The sequence below is a fragment of the Aotus nancymaae genome, unplaced genomic scaffold (assembly GCF_030222135.1).
Source record: "Aotus nancymaae isolate 86718 unplaced genomic scaffold, 86718_ANA_hifiasm-v0.15.2.pri h1tg000108l, whole genome shotgun sequence".
In the NCBI taxonomy this organism is placed as follows: Eukaryota; Metazoa; Chordata; class Mammalia; order Primates; family Aotidae; genus Aotus; species Aotus nancymaae.
In genome coordinates, this window is record NW_026988523.1 from 43010327 (window position 1) to 43030910 (window position 20584).

The window sequence follows — 20584 nt, forward strand, 5'->3', positions numbered from 1 at the left end:
TCCTGACCTAAGGTGATCCACCAGCCTTGGCCTCCCAAAGTGCTGGGATTACAGGTGTGAACTACCGTGCCTGGCCAGATCAGGTCGATTTAATCCAGTCTAGAATTTTGCTAATTAGAATCTGGATTTTAGGCTTTCTGAGGGCTACTTCATTTTTTGGTTCACCTCCATTTTTAAAGCAGCAGTAAGGTGTATATAAGAAACCATCCTTCTGAGGGGCCCTTCAGTATATTGTTTATACTGGCTTTGTGACTTTTGTCAGCCACTTAAAAGTTAGCAAATAACTCAGGGCAAAACAGACTGAAAGTGAGGCTTACTTCTCTGGACCCCCCTTCTCTCCTGGATCTTAGGGCCATAGGTCTTCACTGACTTAGTAATTCTCAAATACCTTCAAATATATATATTTTTAAATTTAACCCTTTCTAGATATAATTGTCAGTAACTATTGATATGAGCTAGTCTGCCATACCCAGAAGTGGAAATCTAGAGCTGCTTTCTCTTTGTATCCTTGGCAAATTGAGCTTGACGGGTCTTGTTTTATAGTGAAAAGGACAAACAAATTCCAGTTCTTCAGTTCATAGAAAAACTTCCATTATAGAGAGTGAGCTTCCCTGTATTGGCACAGGATAAAGAAGGATAACCTTTGCATGGGAGGCAGTAAGGTGTTATATGATGTGTTATATGTGTATGTTATGTGTGTTACATGTGTATGTTATATGTTATATGTGTATGTTATATGTGTTATGTGTATCATATGTGTTATATGTGTATGTTATACGTGTTACATGTGTATGTTATATGTGTATGTTATACGTGTTATATGTGTATGTTATGTGTTACATGTGTATGTTATATGTGTGTTATACGTGTTATATGTGTATGTTATATGTGTTACATGTGTATGTTATATGTGTATGTTATATGTGTATGTTATATGTGTTACATGTGTATGTTATATGTGTATGTTATACGTGTTATATGTGTATGTTGTATGTGTTATATGTGTATGTTATGTGTTACATGTGTATGTTATATGTGTTACATGTGTATGTTATGTGTTATATGTGTGTGTTATATGTGTATATGTGTTACATGTGTATGTTATATGTGTTATATGTGTATGTTATATGTGTGTGTTATATGTGTATGTTATATGTGTTACATGTGTGTTATATGTGTTATGTGTGTGTGTTATATGTGTATGTTATATGTGTTATATGTGCATGTTATATGTGTTACGTGTGTATGTTATATGTGTATGTTATATGTGTTACATGTGTATGTTGTGTGTTATATGTGTATGTTATGTGTTACATGTGTTATATGTGTTATATGTGTATGTTATATGTGTTACATGTGTCTGTTGTGTGTGTATGTTATATGTGTTACATGTGTATGTTATGTGTGTTATGTGTGTGTTATATGTGTATATGTGTTATATGTGCATGTTATATGTGTATGTTATATGTGTTACGTGTGTATGTTATATGTGTTATATGTGTATGTTATATGTGTATGTTATATGTGTTACATGTGTATGTTATATGTGTTATATGTGTATGTTATATGTGTATGTTATATGTGTATGTGTTGCAGGTCTCATCTCTACTTCACTCCCAATTTATCCAGACAGGAAAAACTAAATCTAGGTAAAACCATGACGTCTTATTATCTCACTATTTTTTGTTCTATTTGATAAGTACTGTCTTGCTGTCAGCTACATCATAATTTGGGGAAGTGTCAGATAAAATAATTCTTTAATCCCAACTAATGTAGGTACTTAATATTGATTTACAAAAGATGATTGCTTTTAACTTATATATTTGATATTGACTTTACAAAACATGATGTAATGAAGAGAAACATAAAACTTTCCATCATTTTATCATCATTACTTAGTCTATTAAACTATTTTATGTTGCCTTGAAATTTGTTGAAATCCAAAGTGCTCATTCGAGAATGTAAAGTTCATTGATTATTCTTTACTTTTAGCTACATTTAAATCCAAAGTAATGAAAAGACTTCAATTAGTTCTATAATTAAGCTCTACCAATTTTTTGTTTTAAAATATTTTGATGCGGCAATTTACAAAAGATGCACAGAATGTCGGAGCTAGAAGGGTTCTTAGATGTCTCTGTAGCCTTGCCCTTTCTGAAGCATGAATCCCTTACATCAAAAATATTCTGAAAATACTTCACATTGTATATGAAAACATAGACTCAACTTAATGTTAATTACAAGAAATACGTTTTTTTAAAAAAAAAGAAAGAAAAATGGCTGGGTGTGGTGTCTCATGCCTGTAATCCCAGCACTTTGGGAGGCCAAGGCAGGAGGATCACGAGGTCAGGAGATTGAGACCATCCTGGCCGGTTAGGTAGTGATGACCTTAATTTAGATAATAGATAAGGAAGTTTGCAGGCTTTGGTGATACACAATATTTAAAAACAAACAAAACAAAAGAGATAAGGAAGAAGTACAAGAGAAGAATGATGTTTAGTCAGTTTCCAGCTGACTTTTCAGTGTAGTTTTCAGAGAAAACTTTTGATAAGGTGGACATCTGTAAGATGGCTTACCAATCCTTCCTTTCTCTTGACATCTCTTTACCCCATCCACGTAGCTACTGCCAGATTTTTCTTGCTTTTACATGATTTTCATCCCCTGCCCAGAGTTGATGATCCAGGGAGAAGCAATATACTGTTTTGTTTTCTTTTTAAACAGGATCTCACTTTTTTTTTCTAAACAGGGTTGTGTGCAATCACGTATGTGTATGGTGGAGTACAATCACGACTCACTGCAGCCTCAACCTCCCAGGCTCAAATGATCCTCCCATCTCAGCCTCCTGAGTATCTAGAACCACAGGCATGTGCCACCATGCCCAGCTAACTTTTGTATTTCTTTTTTTTTTTTTTAAAAACAATCGTTTATTGCTTGAGCACATAGACAAATTTATGCAACCAGGGCAGAGGCTGTAGATGATTCATATTTCCAGTTGGGAGGGAGGACTCTCTTAGTCTTATAATACCGAGCCAAACGATGAATCCGGCTCTCTTTCAGAGACGGGGTCTTGCTATGTTACCCAGGCTGGTCTTGAATTCCTGTGCCCAATTCTCTTGCCCCAGCCTCCCAAAGTGAGATTACAGGTGTGAGCCACCATGCCCAGCAGCTACATACTCTTAATGATAGCTTGTTCTTGGGAGGAAAATGACTTATTTATTTTTTTCTGAGTCACTTATATTGCTAATATCAGTTTGTACTCTTGTGATCAACTTCAGCTGCCATGTTGGTTAAAATGGTGTTTGGCTACATGTATCAGTAGAACAATCACAATTTTTTCAGAAAATGCAGAATTATTTTTCTTATAAGTCCAGAGGTGGGTGGTCAAGGACCGATATGGTTTTACATAGTGTTTGGAAATCCATATAGTTTTCCTTGAAATCAAGGATCCAAGTCATTTGTAGTTTCCTCTTTTTCCATTCATAATAGCACCTTTAATTTTCATGATCTGAAAATGACTATTTTATTTTCAGATATCACATTTATGCTCCAGGCAACAATAAGAAAGAAAAGGGCAAAGGCATGAACATGCAGTCTGTCCATTTTCACCACGAAAAAAGCTTTCTCAGAAGTTCAGCCCAAGAAACTGCTTCTTAGATTGCATTGCCCAGAACTAAGACACATGATCACACCTAAATGCAAGGAAGCCTGGGAGATTGAGTTAGTTCTCTGGGTACATTGCTGTTAAAATAAATTGCGATTTGTAAGGAAGAATGTGTTGGGGGTATACAGCTAGTTGGGCCTGCCATTCACACATTTTCCTTTTAAATGTAGAAAGTGGAATGCTTTCTTATTGGCCACAATTTCTATTGATCTTTTTCACATACAAGAACTAAAGATGGAGGGAAAAAAGGCTGGAGAGTCCCAAGGGAGGAGAGTCACCTGGAAATAAGAAGTTAACGTGTTTTCTCCAGCCACAGTGCCTTTCGAACATCTCTTCCGACTCCTTCAACTTTTTGCTTTCATAGGGAAATAGAAGTGCTCAGGCTTCAAACTAATACTGATTCAGAGAAGCTAGACTTGAGGGAATCAGAGCAGCCTGGCTAATATTAGTAGGACAAATAGAAGTAGGCTAAATTTCACATATTGACTGACTAGAGAAAGGGGAAGGATACTTGGGGTAAGCAAGGGCAACCAGAGTGCCACAGGTCAAGGGTCCACTCTGACTGTGAATTTCTTTTTTTTTTTTTTTCTTTTTCAGATGGAGTCTTGCTCTGTCACCCAGGGTGGAGTGCAGTGGTGGGATCTCGGCTCACTGCAACCTCCATCTCCCAGGTTCAAGCGATTCTCCACACTCGGCCTCCTGAGTAGCTGGGATTACAGGTGCCTGCCACTACACCTGGCTTTTTTTTTTTTTTTTTTTTTGAGATGGGGTCTCGCTCTGTTGCCAGGCTGGAGTGCAGTGGCGTGATCTCAGCTCACTGCAACCTCCACCTCCAAGGTTCAAGTGATTTTCCTGCCTCAACTTCCAGAGTAGCTGGGACTACAGGCACACATCACCACTCCTGGCTAATTTTTGTATTTTTTAGTAGAGATGGGGTTTCGCCATGTTGGCCAGGCTGGTCTTGAACTCCTGACCTCAAGTGATTCACCCACCTCGGGAGGCTGAGCCTGCTGGGATTATGGGTGTGAGCCACTGTGCCTGGCCAATGTTTTCAATTCTTCACCTCTTCCTTTACAATGTGATTTTGTAGCTGCTACCTTCAAGAGACGGTATAGGTGGGGTCAGTTTTCCAATCTTTGAATCTAGGGTGGCCTTGGGACTTCCTTTGGTTGATAGAATGCTATGGATATGTTCCAGTTCCAAGCTTAGGACTCAGAAGACATTGTGTGCTTTCCCTCTCTCTCAGAACTCTGTCTCTACTGTGTAAGAAAGTCTAAGCTAGAGTGATGGATGTGGAGAAATGCAGGAGCCAGTCACTATCGTAGCCCCAGACTAATGCATAGCTAGCCAACTGTCAGACATGTAAGTGAGACCATCTTTAACCAGGCAGGTGCCAGCCCACCTTCTGGCTTCTTAATAAGCACAGCTACCTTCACTCATTATGACCCAGTTCAGCAGAACCAGCTAGCTGATTTGTGAGCAATTAAAAATGGTTATGCTTTGAACCCAGTAATTTTGGGAGGGTTTGATATACAACAGTAGATAATTGATGTAGGGACAACTTGGATTCCCTAAAATAAGCCTCCCTTTTGGAATCCTACAACTATTTCAGGAGCTGTATATTGTATTTATACTGTAAGATAAATTGCTTTAGTCAAATACAAATAGAAACAGTCTCAACTGAAAGGAAGTATGGTGTGGAGGATAGAGAAACTCTACAGGCAAGTCACTATCTGGAAGGGTTGTAAGATTCAGGAATCACGGAGGAAATGTAGAATTTTATTAGTGGTCTCCAAGGCAAGGAAGGACGACAGGGAACTAATACAGCTCTGGAAGAAACCATCCAAGAATAATGGAAGGAATTAGAAAATCGGCCATTTATTGAATGTTTATTCTCTATCAGGCACTATACTAAATGCTTAACATTCATCATGATCCAATTTCAGACTAACCACAATCTTAAAAGTTGTGAAAATGAGGCTTTAGATAAGTTCGCTCTCTTGGCCAAGGTCACAGAACTGGTGACTTTCAGAGCCAGGGTCTCCTTGATCTCTAAGCACTGGGCTCTGCGGTTCACCTTGTGTTAGTATCTAGGACTCTGGTGGTAAATTGCCTTGTGACTGAAAATCTTGTCTGCACTGTGTTTAACATCATAGATGACAAACATTTGAGTTGCTAAGTCAGGACTTTTTGTTCCATTGTCAACCTTAGTATACCAGTGTTCGTTCTAGTATCACCAGTACAAGCTCGTCTTAAGTCCAAGGTCTTCCCATTTTCTATCATTTCCCCTCACAGATGAAGAGAAAGGAAGGGATAAGACCACAAGTTAGTTGCTTCTGACACCTTTCTCAGTAAGACTGTTAGAACACATAGACACACACAAGGGCACGTACACACATACATGCACACACAGAGACCATACATATGCTGTGAGCCTACTCCCTCGACTTTGCCTTTTATGCTCTTTTTTTTCTACATGATCAGTTAAGGCTAGGTAACTCTCAGTCCTAGAGAAGATGTGGTAGAAAAAGCACATGCTTTGGAATTATATTTGTTGAACCTTAGTTTCCTCACGTGTAAAATGGGAGTGATAATGTTTATCTTACAAAGGATATTTTCTCCATCTCATTAAGTATCAACACCACACATTTATTTAGGAAAACCAGAATCCAGAAATGAGCTCTGATTCCTCTCTCTCTTCTTCCATACACATCCGAGTCTCCAGTGAGGCCTATGACTTCACCTCCAAAAGTGTCATGAATCTAATCATCTTCTCCACGCCCAATAGTTCTGTCCTTGTCCAAGGTGCCATCATTTCTGGCCTAAGCTACTGTATCATGCCTTTTCTTCCTGCTTGCATTTCACTGCACTCCCACCCCTGCAATCCATTCTCCATTAATCTAAAACCTACCCACCTCCATGGCTTTACACCACTCTCCTCTCTTGCCACATTGACTTCAGTTCTTATCCCTCAAACATTGTAGGCACTTTCATGTCACACTTATAGCCTTTGGATTGGCCATTGCTTCTGCCTGACCTCATGTGACTTACTCCCTCTTACCGCTTATGTCACAGCTCACATGTTCCTCCTCAGTGTGTCCTTCATGAACATTCCATCTAAAGTCGCTTCCAGGTCACTTTCCATCACACCTTTGTGCTTTGTTTTCTTTGTAAAACTTACTACTTCCTGACATTGACTGCTTGCTGTGTACATGTATGTTTCATTAGAATGTAAGTTTCATGAAAGCAGAGACTGTGCCTGGCACATCCACTGCTGATATATTCACGAGTGAGTAGAAAGTGCCTGGCATATAGTACATGGTCAAAAATGTGTGTCTGATCAATGTGCAATATCATTCTCCTAATTAGCATCATTCAGGCGATTGCCAATACAATTAGAATAAAATCCAAATGCCTTAACATGGCCTCAAAGGTCATACGATATCTCTTCTCTGCTTCCCACTGATTTTACTTTTGTATACTCTTTCTCTTGCTCATTTTGTTCCAGTCTTTCCTTCAAATTATCTGCACTGAAGCCCTCTGTGCCTGTGGCTCCCTCCTTCTCACCTCTTCCAACTGCTGTTTCCCAGAACCTATGCATATTTGGCTTCTCATCACTCAAGAATGACCCCAAATCTGAGCTGTGGGTAAATTCTTTCCTGACCATCTTATCTGATGTTGCCTCCCTAAATTCATGTTACATTACCCTGTATTATGTTATTCACAGCATTCAGGAGTGTCTGAGGTTCTTTCTTTCTTTATTTGCTTGTTGTTTTTTCCTATATGAGAACAGAAGCTCCGTGAAATGAGGGTATTCAGTCTGTTTTGTCCCCACCATATTCCCAGTGCCTTGAGCAATGTAACAGTGTCAATGTTGGTCTGCACAACCACGTCCCCTTTCCTTCTGATCCGCTTTCAAGGTTCATACCTTTGGCTCTTTAGGGCTGATACTGATATTGGATCGACTGTCATTCAATAGCTAGTCCTAATGAGCTGTTGACAGTCTGTGACCTGGCTTAGTTTAGAAAATAGCAGCAGATATTTCTTAGAAAATCTCATCCGTTAAAAATCACATGGTTTCCCTAGACCAGCAGTTTAAAGTTGCAGCATTGACTTTACTTAATAATCCAAAGCTAATAGATGTTACTTTTTCTGGGTCTTTAAATTTTTTGAGACTCTGATAAACAATGGGGATTGCTCTAAAAATAACATAGAGTAGCACATACCACATGTATTAGTCCATTTTTATGCTACTGATAAAGATATACCCAAGACTGAGCAATTTACTAAATAAAGAGGTTTAATTGCACTTAGAGTTCCATGTGGCTGGGGTAGCTTCACAATCATGGCGGAAGGCAATGAGAAGCAAGTCACATCTTATCTGGTTGGCAGCAAGCAAACAGAGCTTGTGCAGGAAAACTTTCCCTCATAAAAACCATTGGATCTTGGATCTTGTAAGCCTTACTCACTATCACAAGAATAGCATGGGAAAGACCTGCCCCCATGATTCAATTACCTCCCATAACATGTGGAAATTAAAGATGAAATTTGGGTGGGGACCCAGCCAAACCATATCATTCTGCTCCTGGCCCCTCCCAAATCTCATGTCCTCACATTTCAAATCCAGTCATGCCTTCCCAACAGTCGCCTAAAGTCTTAACTCATTTCAGCATTAACTCAAAAGTCCACAGTTCAAAGTCTCCTCCAAGACAAGGCAAGTCTCTTCTGCCTATAAGTCTGTGAAACTGAAAGCAAGTTAGTTACTTCCTAGATACAGTGGGGGTGCAGGCATGGGTAAATACAGCCATTCCACATGGGAGACACTGGCCGAAACAAAGGGGCTACAGGCCACATGCAAGTCTGAAATCCAGCAGGGCAGTCAGATCTGAAAGCTCTAAAATGATCTCCTTTGACTCTATGTCTCACATCCAGGTCATGCTGATACAAGAGGTGGGTTCCCGTGGTCTTGGGCAGCTCTGCCCTTTGGCTTTGCAGGGTACAGCCCCCCTCCTAGCTGCTTTCATGGGCTGGCATCGAGTGTCTGAGTTTTCCAGGTGCATGGTGCAGGCTGCCAGTGGATCTACCATTCTGGGGTCTGGAGGATGGTGGCCTCTTCTCACAGCTCCACTAGGCAGTGCCTCACTAGGGACTCTGTGTGGGGGCTCCGACCCCACATTTCCCTTCCACACTGCCCTAGCAGAGGTTCTGCATGAGGGCTCTGCCCCTGCAGCAAACTTCTGCCTGGGCATCCAGGCATTTCCATACACCTTCTGAAATCTAGGCAGAGGTTCCCAAACCTCAGTTCTTGACTTGTGTGCACCCGCAGGCTCAACACCACATGGCAGCTGCCAAGGCTTGGGGTTTCCACCCACTGAAGCAACAGCCTGAGCTGTACCTTGGCCCTTTTTAATCACAGCTGGAGTGGTGGGACACAGGGCACCAAGCCCCTGAACTGTACATAGCACAGGGACCCTGGACCTGGCCCATGAAACCATTTTCTCCTAGACCTCTGGCCTGCGATGAGAGGGGCTGTCCTGAAGACATCTGACATTCCCTGGAGACATTTTCCCCATTGTCTTGGGGATCACCATTTGGCTACTCGTTGCTTATGCAAGCTTCTGCAGCCAGCTTGAATTTCTCCCCAGAAAATGGCTCCTTCTTTTCTATCATATTGTCAGGTGCAGTTTTTTTTGCAAACTTTCATGCTCTGCTCCCTTTTTAAAACTGAATGCCTTTAACAGCACCCAAGTCACCTCCTGAATGCTTTGCTGCTTAAAAATTTCTGCCACCAGATACCCTAAATCATCTCTCTCAAGTTCAAAGTTCCACAAATCTCTAGGGCAGGGGCAAAATGCTGCCAGTATCTTTGCTAAAATGTAGCAAGAGTCACCTTTGCTCCAGTTCCCAACAAGTTCCTCATCTCCATCTGAGACCACCTCAGCCTGGACTTCAATATATATATCACTATTAGGCATCTGGTCAAAGCCATTCAACAAGTCTCTAAGAAGTTCCAAACTTTCCCACATTTTCCTGTCTTCTTCTGAGCCCTTCAAGCTGTTCCAACCTCTGCTTGTTACCCAGTTCCAAAGTTGCTTCCACATTTTCAGGTATCTTTTCAGCAGTGCTCCACTCACTGGTACCAATTTACTATATTTGTCCATTTTCATGCTGCTGATAAAGACATACCCAAGACTGGGCAATTTACAAAAGAGAGGTTTAATTGGACTTACAGTTCCACGTGGCTGGGGAAGCCTCACAATCATGGCTGAAGGCAAGGAGGAACAAGTCACGTCTTACATAGACGGCAGCAAGCAAAGAGTGCTCGTGCAGGAAAACTTCCCCTTATAATAACTATCAGCTGTTGTAAGATTTACTCACTATCACAAGAACAGTACAGGAAAGACTTGCCCCCGTGATTCAACTACTTCCTACTGGGTCCTTCCCACAACATGTGGGAATTCAAGATGAGATTTAGGTGGGGACACAGCCAAACTATATCATCACCAAATTTTGTCTATAATTTCTAGGGCTTCACAGAACTCCTGAAACTCATTCATGGACCCTGGTTTAGGAATCCCCGTTGTAGGCTCTTCCTGCTCTAACATATAACTCCCATGCTCCATGCAGGCTGGTGGTCCCAGCACTGCTTCAAGACCTGCCCAGTAAGGCAAGGAGAGAGGACCAAATTGGGAGGGAGAAGATCTCTGTGAACAAGACAGATGAGGTTGGACAGAAGAAAAGGACGGCAAGGGGAATGGAGGTAGAGAAGTAAGTAAAAAGTTTAAGGAAAGCAACAAATTAGTGCTAAGAGAATAGTTGAAAGAGAAAGGCAAGAATTATTGGTCATAAAAATAGATGCCATCAACTGCCTAAGGTACTCTTTGGTTACTATCCCTGGTTCTGACCCACTTGGGCAGAGAAGAATTCCTTTTCCTACATAAACAGAAAAGTTAGAAAAACCTAGATGCCCATTCAAATATAATCATAAATATACATAGATGAATACCAGCTCAGATGGTAAAGACTATATCATCTTATGGGTATTGAGTTTATTTCTGAGATCATGCAAAGGGACCCATCTCTTTGCAACCATTTTGTTTGCTGGAGAATAAACAGGGGTCCTTGCATATACTCTTTGCACCTGCTCTTTGTCCCTTAATGAAGATGGGAATACCTACGAGTGGGCTTCCCATAAAGTTTGAAAAGGAATCCTGGGGGTACACTAAATCTTAACATAGAGGTAAACATAGTAAGATGACTTTGTTAACATGTCAGATTAAGGTCAATCTGAGAGCTACTTTGCTAGTTGGACAAATTTTGATAATGACTCATGTTTTTAAAATGTGATTCAATGGGGTTCACTTATTATTCTGAAAAAAATAAAGCATGATTACTAGCATCATTAATTCTTTTAAAATATATTTGTTAAATGTCTATTACAATGAGAGCCCTGCCAAGATATGGAAGGAACAAAAAAGCATTATCCATTCCCTGTCACAACCCATAAGCTATGGAAATTGCATGCATGAGTTTATTTTCAGAAGTTTTTAAATGCAAATAAAGGAAGATTATAATTTTTTGTCAATTTAATTTTTTTTGAGACAGGGTCTCACTCTGTTGCTAAGGCTGGAATGCAGTGGCATAATCATGGCTCACTGCAGCCTCTACCTCTCAGGCTCAAATAATCCTCCTGCCTCAGCCTCCCAAGTAGGTGGGACTACAGGATAATGCCACCATGCCCCATTAATTTTTATTTTTATTTATTTATTTTTTTTTTACGGAGACAGAGTCTCCCTATGTTGCCCAGGCTGTTTTCGAACTCCTGGGCTCAAGCAATCCTATCTTGGCCTCCCAAAGTGTTGAGATTACAGGTGTGAGTCACCGTGCCTGGCCTGAAGATTCTACTTCTATTTCATCTATAGTACTCCCTCCTCTTTATGTCCTTTATTCTCTGTAATGTATTAAAAAATAAGAATTTTTAAATCATACTTGGTCTAGTAAGTCCACGTTTGGGGACCTTGGTTTCTTCATCTGCAAAATGGAGACTGTAAGCTCATGAGGAAGTTATTTACATGAAATGTTAAATTGTTAAAGCTAAGTGGTAATGTACAATCAGTGCCTGGAACACAATCAGCACTCAACACATTCTATCTATAGTTATTATTATATTAATGCCATCGCATTCTTCTCACTCAAGCTTGAAGACATTTCTTTTATCCTTCCCACTCACATAAAATCAGTTATAAATTTCTATTGACTCTATCTTGAAGATCTTCCTCAAAATTGTCCTCTCTTTTCCATTTCTACTGCCACTTTCCTAATTTGTTTTCCTAATTTCATCTTTCTTTGCCAAATGATTCAGGTAACCAGTTAATTGTTGCCCAAAGTGTGGAGTAATCAGAAAATTCTTGCTGAAGCATGCTTTTCCGTTCCTATCTTTGAAAGAAACAACTTACCTCAGTGTATCCCTAGTGTCCACCAAATAAAGCACAAATGTTGCTGTTAAAAGTCTTACCAGACCATCCTGGTCAACATGGTGAAACCCTGTCTCTACTAACACAAAAAATTAGCTGGGCATGGTGGCGCGTGCCTGTAATCCCAGCTACTCAGGAGGCTGAGGCAGGAGAATTGCCTGAACCCAGGAGGCGGAGGTTGCGGTGAGCCGAGATCGCGCCATTGCACTCCAGCCTGGGTAACGAGCGAAACTCCGTCTCAAAAAAAAAAAAAAAAAAAGTCTTACCAATCACACCTAATATAATTTCCACTGTGCCTGAAGAGCTACCCTGCACTCCTGTCAAGTTCATTAACCTAGCCCTCCAGCTCCAGTTCTTCCTTTAGACCCACTGCAAAGCCTACTTCTATTCACTCTAACTGGTTACTCCCTTCTCTCATTTCTTTTTCTTTTCTTTTCTTTTCTTTTTCTTTTTTTTTTTTTTTTGAGACAGAGTTTTGCTCTTGTTGCCCAGGCTGGAGTGCAATGGTGTGATCTTGGCTCACTGCAACCTCTGCCTCCCGGGTTCAAGCGATTCTCCTGCCGCAGCCTCCTGAGTAGCTGGGATTATAGGCATGCAGCACCACGCTGGCTAATTTTGTATTTTTAGTAGAGATGGGGTTTCTCCATACTGGTCAAGCTGGTCTCAAACTCCCGACCTCAGGTAATCCACCCACCTCTGCCTCCCAAAGTGCTGGGATTATAGGTGTGAGCCACCTCGCCCGTCCCCTTCTCTCATTTCTTACAGGATGTCTAGGACTTGTTATCACTTCTATAGCACTTATTATATAACAAAATACATCTGGGCCACACTCTAGTGTAATTGTTAAAAGCATAGGTATTGGGGTAAGACAGTTGTGGTGATTAAATTAACAAAACACCTTGAATATAATACTTAATTATAGTATACAGTCAATAAATATTACCTATTTTTAGTATTATTGCATATACACATCTTATTTCCATACTAAAATGTTCCTAGATGACAATGATCTTCTGGCACTGATGATACCTTTTCCAGCACTTTGCCTGGAAAGATTTTATTAGGTTTGCAATTAGAATTAATTACTCACAAACTGATTTCGTAGAGACTCTAGGTTGACTTCTTTTCATGCTTTAAGATGTGGTAACTTCAACTCTGTAAGGGATATGCTAACTCAATCACTGTGGTTGATATGTGATTTGAGTATATAGTTTTGTGCTCAACTTTTGATTAGTGTTAATTTAAAAAAATCAGTTTACGAGTCAGGGTATGCATGTGAATAAAACAACTGTTATTAAGCAATATAACATCATAATTACAATTAATACTCTCTATTGCATGCCCTCATACCAATAGGTGCCAAGCAGCTTGCTAAGAACTGCTTTGAAATGCTTTCATTAGTGCTCCTTATCTTGCCAAACTTGTTTTGCGTAATGATTGATGAAAAGAATAACATTTTATTTGAGGATCTCAAAGCACCTGGCAAGGCTGCTTTCCATTTTGCAGACTGGTTATGCTGCACTTTGCATTTCCTTTGCTATACTGCCATCCAGGAAGAGGGCTGGCTACACAATAGATTATTTTATATTACAAAATACTCTGGACTTTTCCTAAGTAATTGACTTGCTATTTTATCTTATATTCATTATGACTGTGTACAAAGTCAGATTTTTCCCTCTCACTTGGCCTAATGAAAAGACTGGAAGCAAATTTGTGTCCATCTGGAGCTATGATACTAGATTTTAGTTAGGAGTTTCTTACTGGCTGTTTTCCTGGTCCCATTTTATTTAGTTTTTATTTTTACCTAACCATTTTCAATTTGAGTCATCTTGGAATATGTACCCTTTTAAGCACCTCAAGTTTCCTTTCAAACTCGACAGGCAATAGATATATAACTAATTTTTAACACTATTCACACATTTCTCTTAGACTGAAACAGGTTGTGCCCTGGAAATACTAGGCCTTGGGAGGGAGTCACACTCGGGTTTAAATTCCAGCTTTGACACTTAATAACTGTGGACCTTGGACAAATTATTTAACCTTTCTGAGTTCCCTCTCTGTAAAATGGAAATAATAATCCATAACTCACAGAGATGTCTTGGGGATTAAATAAAATAACTCATGTAAATTACTTGGTGCATAGTAGGCATTCAATAAATGTCAGTTCACTTCTTCTCCCAGTTAATAATACTTATTAGACTATATTAAAAACTAGAAGCAGACTGTGATAATGCATTTCTTTATTAGGTATTTAAGCCAAATAACTAATTTCCCCCAGGGGGAAGAGAGAGAAATGTTGAATTAGTTTCATTTGGTGACCTTATTTATTAATCTTTCTTTTTCTTCAGCATTATTCAGTTTCATAGTCCATAATTTAGTTTTCAAGCAACAAAAATGACACAGTTTGGTATTCTTTTCAACTTTACTGTGCCAGAATTGTTTTTTTGAAATTTATTATTACATCTGCCACTTAATAGAGACCATTATTAATTATATTAACAGCTCGATTGTGTTTCATAACTATATCCTGCTGACAAACTTTTGCTCTCAGCAGTTTCCCTGAAGTCTAAGCACTTAAAAGAATCAAGTTTTAAATGACAATGCCACAGCAAAAGAAAAGCAGGCGTGGGCAAGAGGCCGCACACCGTCTGTGTTCTTTCCTGTTAATTTTACATGTTTGCATTTAAGTGGAGCCACGTTTTCCTCAAGGACGCAACCCAAGTAAGGCCAGCAGGAAAAGTGGAAACTGACTAAGCGAGCTGGAACTACAGTACCATGGCACCTTTAAGGACTGGAGACTTGGTGTTAGCTCGGCCTCCTTCCCGGCCCACCTCTGAACTCTGATTGACAGGGCGCCGGGCGAGGAGGAGCTGAAGGAGGCTGGGGAGGAGGCGCAGTGAGGAAAGTAGGGGAGGAGGGGCCGGTCCTTTATCTGTTGGCCAATCAGGGAAGGGAGGCGGAGCTCCGGGCGCCCTCCTCCCTCCTTCTCCCCCCAGCCTCCCGGCTTCCCCGCCCCCTCCCTTTCCCTGCGCCCCCTCCCCTCTCCTCCTTCTCGTCCTCCACCTCCTCCTCCTCCTCCTCCTCCTCCTCCTTCTCCTCCTCCTCCTCCTCCTCCTCCTCCTCCTCCTCCTCCTCCTCCTCCTCCTCCTCCTCCTCCTCATCTCAGGCTGTGGTTTTTCTGTATATGTTTCTGGAGTCCTGAGCCTGAGCTAAACAAAAGCAGGAGGCTGACGGGGCTGCTGGAGTTTGCAGAGACACGGAGGAGGAGAGAGCCTGTGCTTTGCCTGCCGCCGCAGCTGGGGGAGATCTGGCTTTTGCAACAGCCCACCCCCTTTGAGATCACTCTGGCCCGGAGTGGGGGTGGGGGGCAGCGGGGGGTGGGGGGGAAAGTTTGCATTGCAATCCCCCTGCCTTCCTCCCGATCAATGCATATTTGCAAAAGGATTAAGCCACAGATTTAAGCGCCGGGAGCCCATTTCTGCCTTGCAAAGGAGACCGGACTGAAAAACCAAAAGCCAGCTCTGATTTCTTTTCGCCAAGTGGGAAGGTGGTTTATTTTTCTTGCTTTTTGGAGTCAACACCCTTCCCCACCAGCCCTTATCCCCACCCTCACCCCGCAACCCCTTCACGCCCCCTCCCCCTCCCCCCTCCCCATCCTCCCACCATCCTCTAGAGGCAAAGGGATTTTTTTTTCTTTTGGTCTTCTTTTTTCCCCCTTCCCTGTTTATCCTGAAAAGGATTTGAAGACAAGCTTGAAGGATAAAAAGCCGTGGTGCTTCCCAGGAGCCGAGCCGAGGAGCAGAAGAGGAAGCGCCGGGGGCTGCCGTAGCCTTTGGAGATGGACGAGCAGCCCAGGCTGATGCATTCCCATGCTGGGGTCGGGATGGCCGGACACCCCGGCCTGTCCCAGCACTTGCAGGATGGGGCCGGAGGGACCGAGGGGGAGGGCGGGAGGAAGCAGGACATTGGAGACATTTTACAGCAAATTATGACCATCACAGACCAGAGTTTGGATGAGGCGCAGGCCAGGTGAGATGGAGGCTTTTCTTTTCCTTTCTTGGGGTTTTTTGTTTTTCTCCCTCTCGCAGGGGGAAACAATGGGAACCGAATCACCACAGCGCTTTTTTAAAAAAATGTTGTTTCTTTTCTCATTTTGACAAGCAACTACATGGCGGAGGAGTAAAATTTGAAGGAGCGTTGTTATCGAAAGTGTAATCGCCCACGCCGAGATGTGGCTGTGTACATATTGTGTGTGTGTGAATATAGGGGTATTCATTTATATCCACACAAACACACAGGCATGCCGAAAATACTGCCAACTGATCCAAAAGCGGCCCTCGGCACTTTTTACTGCTTTAAAAAAGTATCCGAGAAAGCAGAATTGTCAAGTTTTGAACAGCATTCCATGCCTTCTTGTTGAGGGGACTCAGTAACGTTACAAAATAAAATGTCCCAAGAACACTTTATTTGCAAATTTAGTTGACTCCTTACCTAATTCAGCGAGTCTGATTTTCTTTCTTGACTTACCCGTCCAAAATTAATTTTTTCTCCTTTCTTTCCCCCTACCCCGAATACAAAACAACAAAAAAGCAGGGTATTTCTTTGTCGGTAGTTGTCAGCTGTCCAGAAAATATTTTGCATTCACTTAATTCTGTTTTTTAAAAAAGTTAATGAAAAGGGGATTTTGTTTTTAGGCATATTTGTTCGTTTTTAAGAGACTCAGATTTTTAGTTTAACTTTATTGTCTCCTAACTTGAGTCGGTTTACTAACCTTCCATGACACAGACAGCTATGTGTGGTCCTTTAAAAAGGGGTGGAGGGACAAAAATCAAGCATGCTCTTTGCCCCATGCTTCTTTCAGGACCACTTAGAAATACAAGCATGTGTGAATTTTATGTTTTTCAATACTATAGGACATGAAGGTCTTTATTAAGGAAACATAATAAACTGTGTAGCTTTTCAAGTTAATCCACTGCCAGGTATATAGTTCTCTACTCCAGGATTTTACAGTAAATTCTCTTTCAAAGTAAAACAGAGACTAAGTGACAACCCACTAACAGCTTGCCCAAGGCCGAACTCGAAAAGGAGAATTTTAAAAATCTAATGACCACATATGTCTATACGATTACCCAGCTTTGTTATATCTCCAGAGTAGCGGTTTTTTTCTTTGAAAACCCTCTAAACATATATACACAACTCCTATACTTCAGATGACTTGGTAGTATGGAGAAGACATCATTATGTGTATTTTTGCCTAAGTGAAATAAGAATCTGAGTTAAGAAAATGAGAAGAAGCAGTTAAAAACATGGATGTTATGAATTATACTCAATTTTAGCTGCAAGCACATGCAACATGTAAACTCAAAGTACTAGGGTTTATGGGTGTTTGAAAACTTGGAAATGTTGAAAGACTCAAACTATTTTAAGTTTTTTTTTAAATGGGGAAATTTTAAAAATTAATTGGTGCCCTTTTTGAATTTTATTATCTGAAGGAAAGCTAATAGGTATGGTAAGAGGAAGATTTCCCACTGGCAAATTCTCTTTTGAATTGGAGCATATTTCTCTATTAAATTGTTCTAGAAAAATATACTCAGACATACCAATAAACTGGCTTAAAAACAAGTTTGTGAAGTGGAAGGGGCCAGTAAGAACAGATACTCACTACTGTTTTGATGCTCAGCCTCTCTTTTTTTGTGAAACTGAGGACAAACAGGGCTTGGCGACTTCCCCCTTTCAATGGCCTAGATGGAGAGAGAGATCAGATACAATTTTGGGATGGGGAAATTTTTAGCTAGCTCCATTTGTGTGCTGTGAAAATGCAATATTTTTATAAAGCTGTGTGAGAATTTTTGTTTGCATTTGGGCCTATGCATAAGAATAGAATTAATGAAAACTATTTTAAAAGACCCAGGAAAGGTCTTTAATACTTTAAAGCATTTTCCATCTTTTTTTTCCACCCTACATGAGAACTTACTAAAATCAACACTAAGCTTTCTTTTTGGATAAACAATGTAACTCGTGACTCCACTTAGTAGATACTATGTCCTTTTTTCCTTTTCTTAGTCACACCTTTAAAATGTATATTATTTACAAAAGTAAACCATTAATATTTTAGATATAATGTATGTGTTCATTTTGCTAGTACTGAATTTTGAGTTTATTACTCCCCTAGTGTACAGTACATAGAGCATGTTTCTGATATCTGTTCTTCATGAGGATATGTGTCTATTTTTTAACTTTCAAAGGGATTAAAAAAGAATCGAATGTGTTTTGAGTGCCAGAACTTTCCATTTTATCTTTACACATTAATTTTAGTTAGTAAACAGAATTTCCTTAACTAATAGCTGATATGATCAGTATCTTGTTTCCAAAACAGTATCATTCTGCTAAGTGATTCCATAATAAAATAGAAGGAAAGGTATTGTTTTGTTCCTCAAGTGCATTTGGAATACACACACACACACTCTCTCTCTCACACATACACACACACACACACATGCACGCGCGTGAGAACCAGGTAAATCACTAATCTAAAAGACAAAATTGCATTTATTTTTCCCCCAATGGCTGCAAGGTCCTAATTGTAAATAATTGAATTTCAACACCTGCAAATAAGAAGTGTGTGCACAAGAGGCATAATGTGAACACACAGAAATGAATTTATTCCCCATATGGGTATGTTTGCCCCCTGGCAATGCATTTCCATACTCTTTAACTTGGGGACTGAAATGTTATAAATTGACAGTTCTACTCAGAAGACCTTTCAAGCATCTTGTGTTTATGAGAATACAGGGGCATCTGCAGAATGAATTCGAACACATGGATGAATTAAATTTGAAAACACAGACCGAGAGGCAGGCAGTTCCTAGGCTGTGGTCGTTGCATAGATTTTACAAAACAGTTAACCTATGCCTTTGGCTTTGCTGTATTCATTGTCCTGGGAAGGACTGTGGGTTTAAGAATTCCACTTTGATTAAACTACTTAAAAAACAAAAACAAAAACAAAGAACCCTTTCCCTAAATGGGCATAATTTAGGTTAGTTCTGTTCTGTAGTTAAATCCCTACTCTCTCCCTGCTAATTAACATTATTTCTTTTTCTATGGCGGGACTCTGTATATTAAGTCATAAAAATAATTGAAGCATGTCCCAGAGTTATGCTTGGTATATAATTTTGTCTAAATGTTCAAATGTTTTCACCCTGTACATTATCGGCAGTTTGATCTTGAGAGTCCACCTAAGCTATCATGTTGTTTCTTTCTTGCAGAAAACATGCTTTAAACTGCCACAGAATGAAGCCTGCCTTGTTTAATGTGTTGTGTGAAATCAAAGAAAAAACAGGTAGGAATGAGATTCCAACATTTTAGCATTTTCTTTGGCCAATGAAATCACTTAACCAGCAGTCACAAATCTATTATTTAAATATTACAATTTCAGAATACAAGTACTATCAAGATTGACCTCATACTCTGATAGGAAGTCCTAATTCTGCTTTCTTTAAAAGAAAGCATCAAGTTTCTTTGACAGTTATTATCAAGCACTACTGGTTAATTTTCTATAACTCTATTTCCAGCCTTTTTGAGATTGGGGCTAAGATAGAGATTCTGAAAGGAAATTTATAGACTGATATATCTTTGGGGCAAAAATATGGAAGTAAAAGTTCATTTTGTTAAGGAATATATTTTGGTCTGTTTTTAAAACTCTAATTTTTTTTGAATTGGGTATGGGGGTGTTAAACTGTTTAAAGTTTCCTTTCCTTTTTTTCTTGTAATTACACAAAGCAGCAGACTAGAGGTTCTCAACAGAAAGTGTTGTCAAATACCTTTGTGGAATGCGCTATACATTAGGTTATCGGTATTTGAGTGGCCTGTGATTTTATTGCAGGGAGAATCGTTGGGTTTAGGAGAGTATAACGCCATGAGATCATTCACTCTGTTGTTTTTCTACTTTCTAGACCTCATATCATGGACTAACACACTTATAACACATCCCAGGAGGGCATTTACATTTTAAAGCAACAATTAAAAAATAGCAGTCATCAATCAGAGGTGTTCTTAAACAACAGATGCTCTGGGAAGGACATTTAGCAACATCCCCTTGTTTGTTTATTTTAATCCTTAATTTTCCAAAGTGGGTAAAGCGCTCCCTTGTAAGAAGAAAGATTTGAGAAGGCAATCTGAAACCAGGGAATAAAGATGAGGGACAAGGGGTGGTTATATAAAGCGGGAGCTTCTGCTGGGCTCTGACTTACCCGCTCGCTTTAGAGCAGTGCAAAGTACCTGACATCCTATTTATTTATTTATTTTTTACAACAAGGAGTGTAACAGTCAATAATTCATATCTAAACCATATAAGCAAGGGCATGACATGAATGAAAGTGACAATAAATATGATTGCATGCTCGGTTGATATACATTGATAGTTACACATAAAAAAGGGGCGGGGGGAGAGGGC

At 40.1% G+C, this 20584-nt stretch overlaps 1 protein-coding gene across 4 annotated transcripts in view; it reads left to right on the forward strand.

The window, feature by feature from the left end:
• The first annotated feature begins 15499 nt into the window (after nucleotides 1–15499).
• The window catches only part of PBX1 (PBX homeobox 1), a 329519-nt gene continuing 324434 nt past the window's right edge, over nucleotides 15500–20584 (forward strand). For 2 of the 4 annotated variants that reach the window (XM_012468894.3, XM_012468897.3), the window contains exons 1-2: nucleotides 15783–16161; nucleotides 19398–19471. In XM_012468894.3, the coding sequence (XP_012324317.1) occupies nucleotides 15971–16161; nucleotides 19398–19471 (265 nt within the window). In that variant the 5' untranslated portion in view covers nucleotides 15783–15970. Of the gene's footprint in view, nucleotides 15680–15782; nucleotides 16162–19397; nucleotides 19472–20584 lie in introns of those variants that run through there. The other 2 variants (XM_021676185.2, XM_012468896.3) reach the window with 2 other exon arrangements.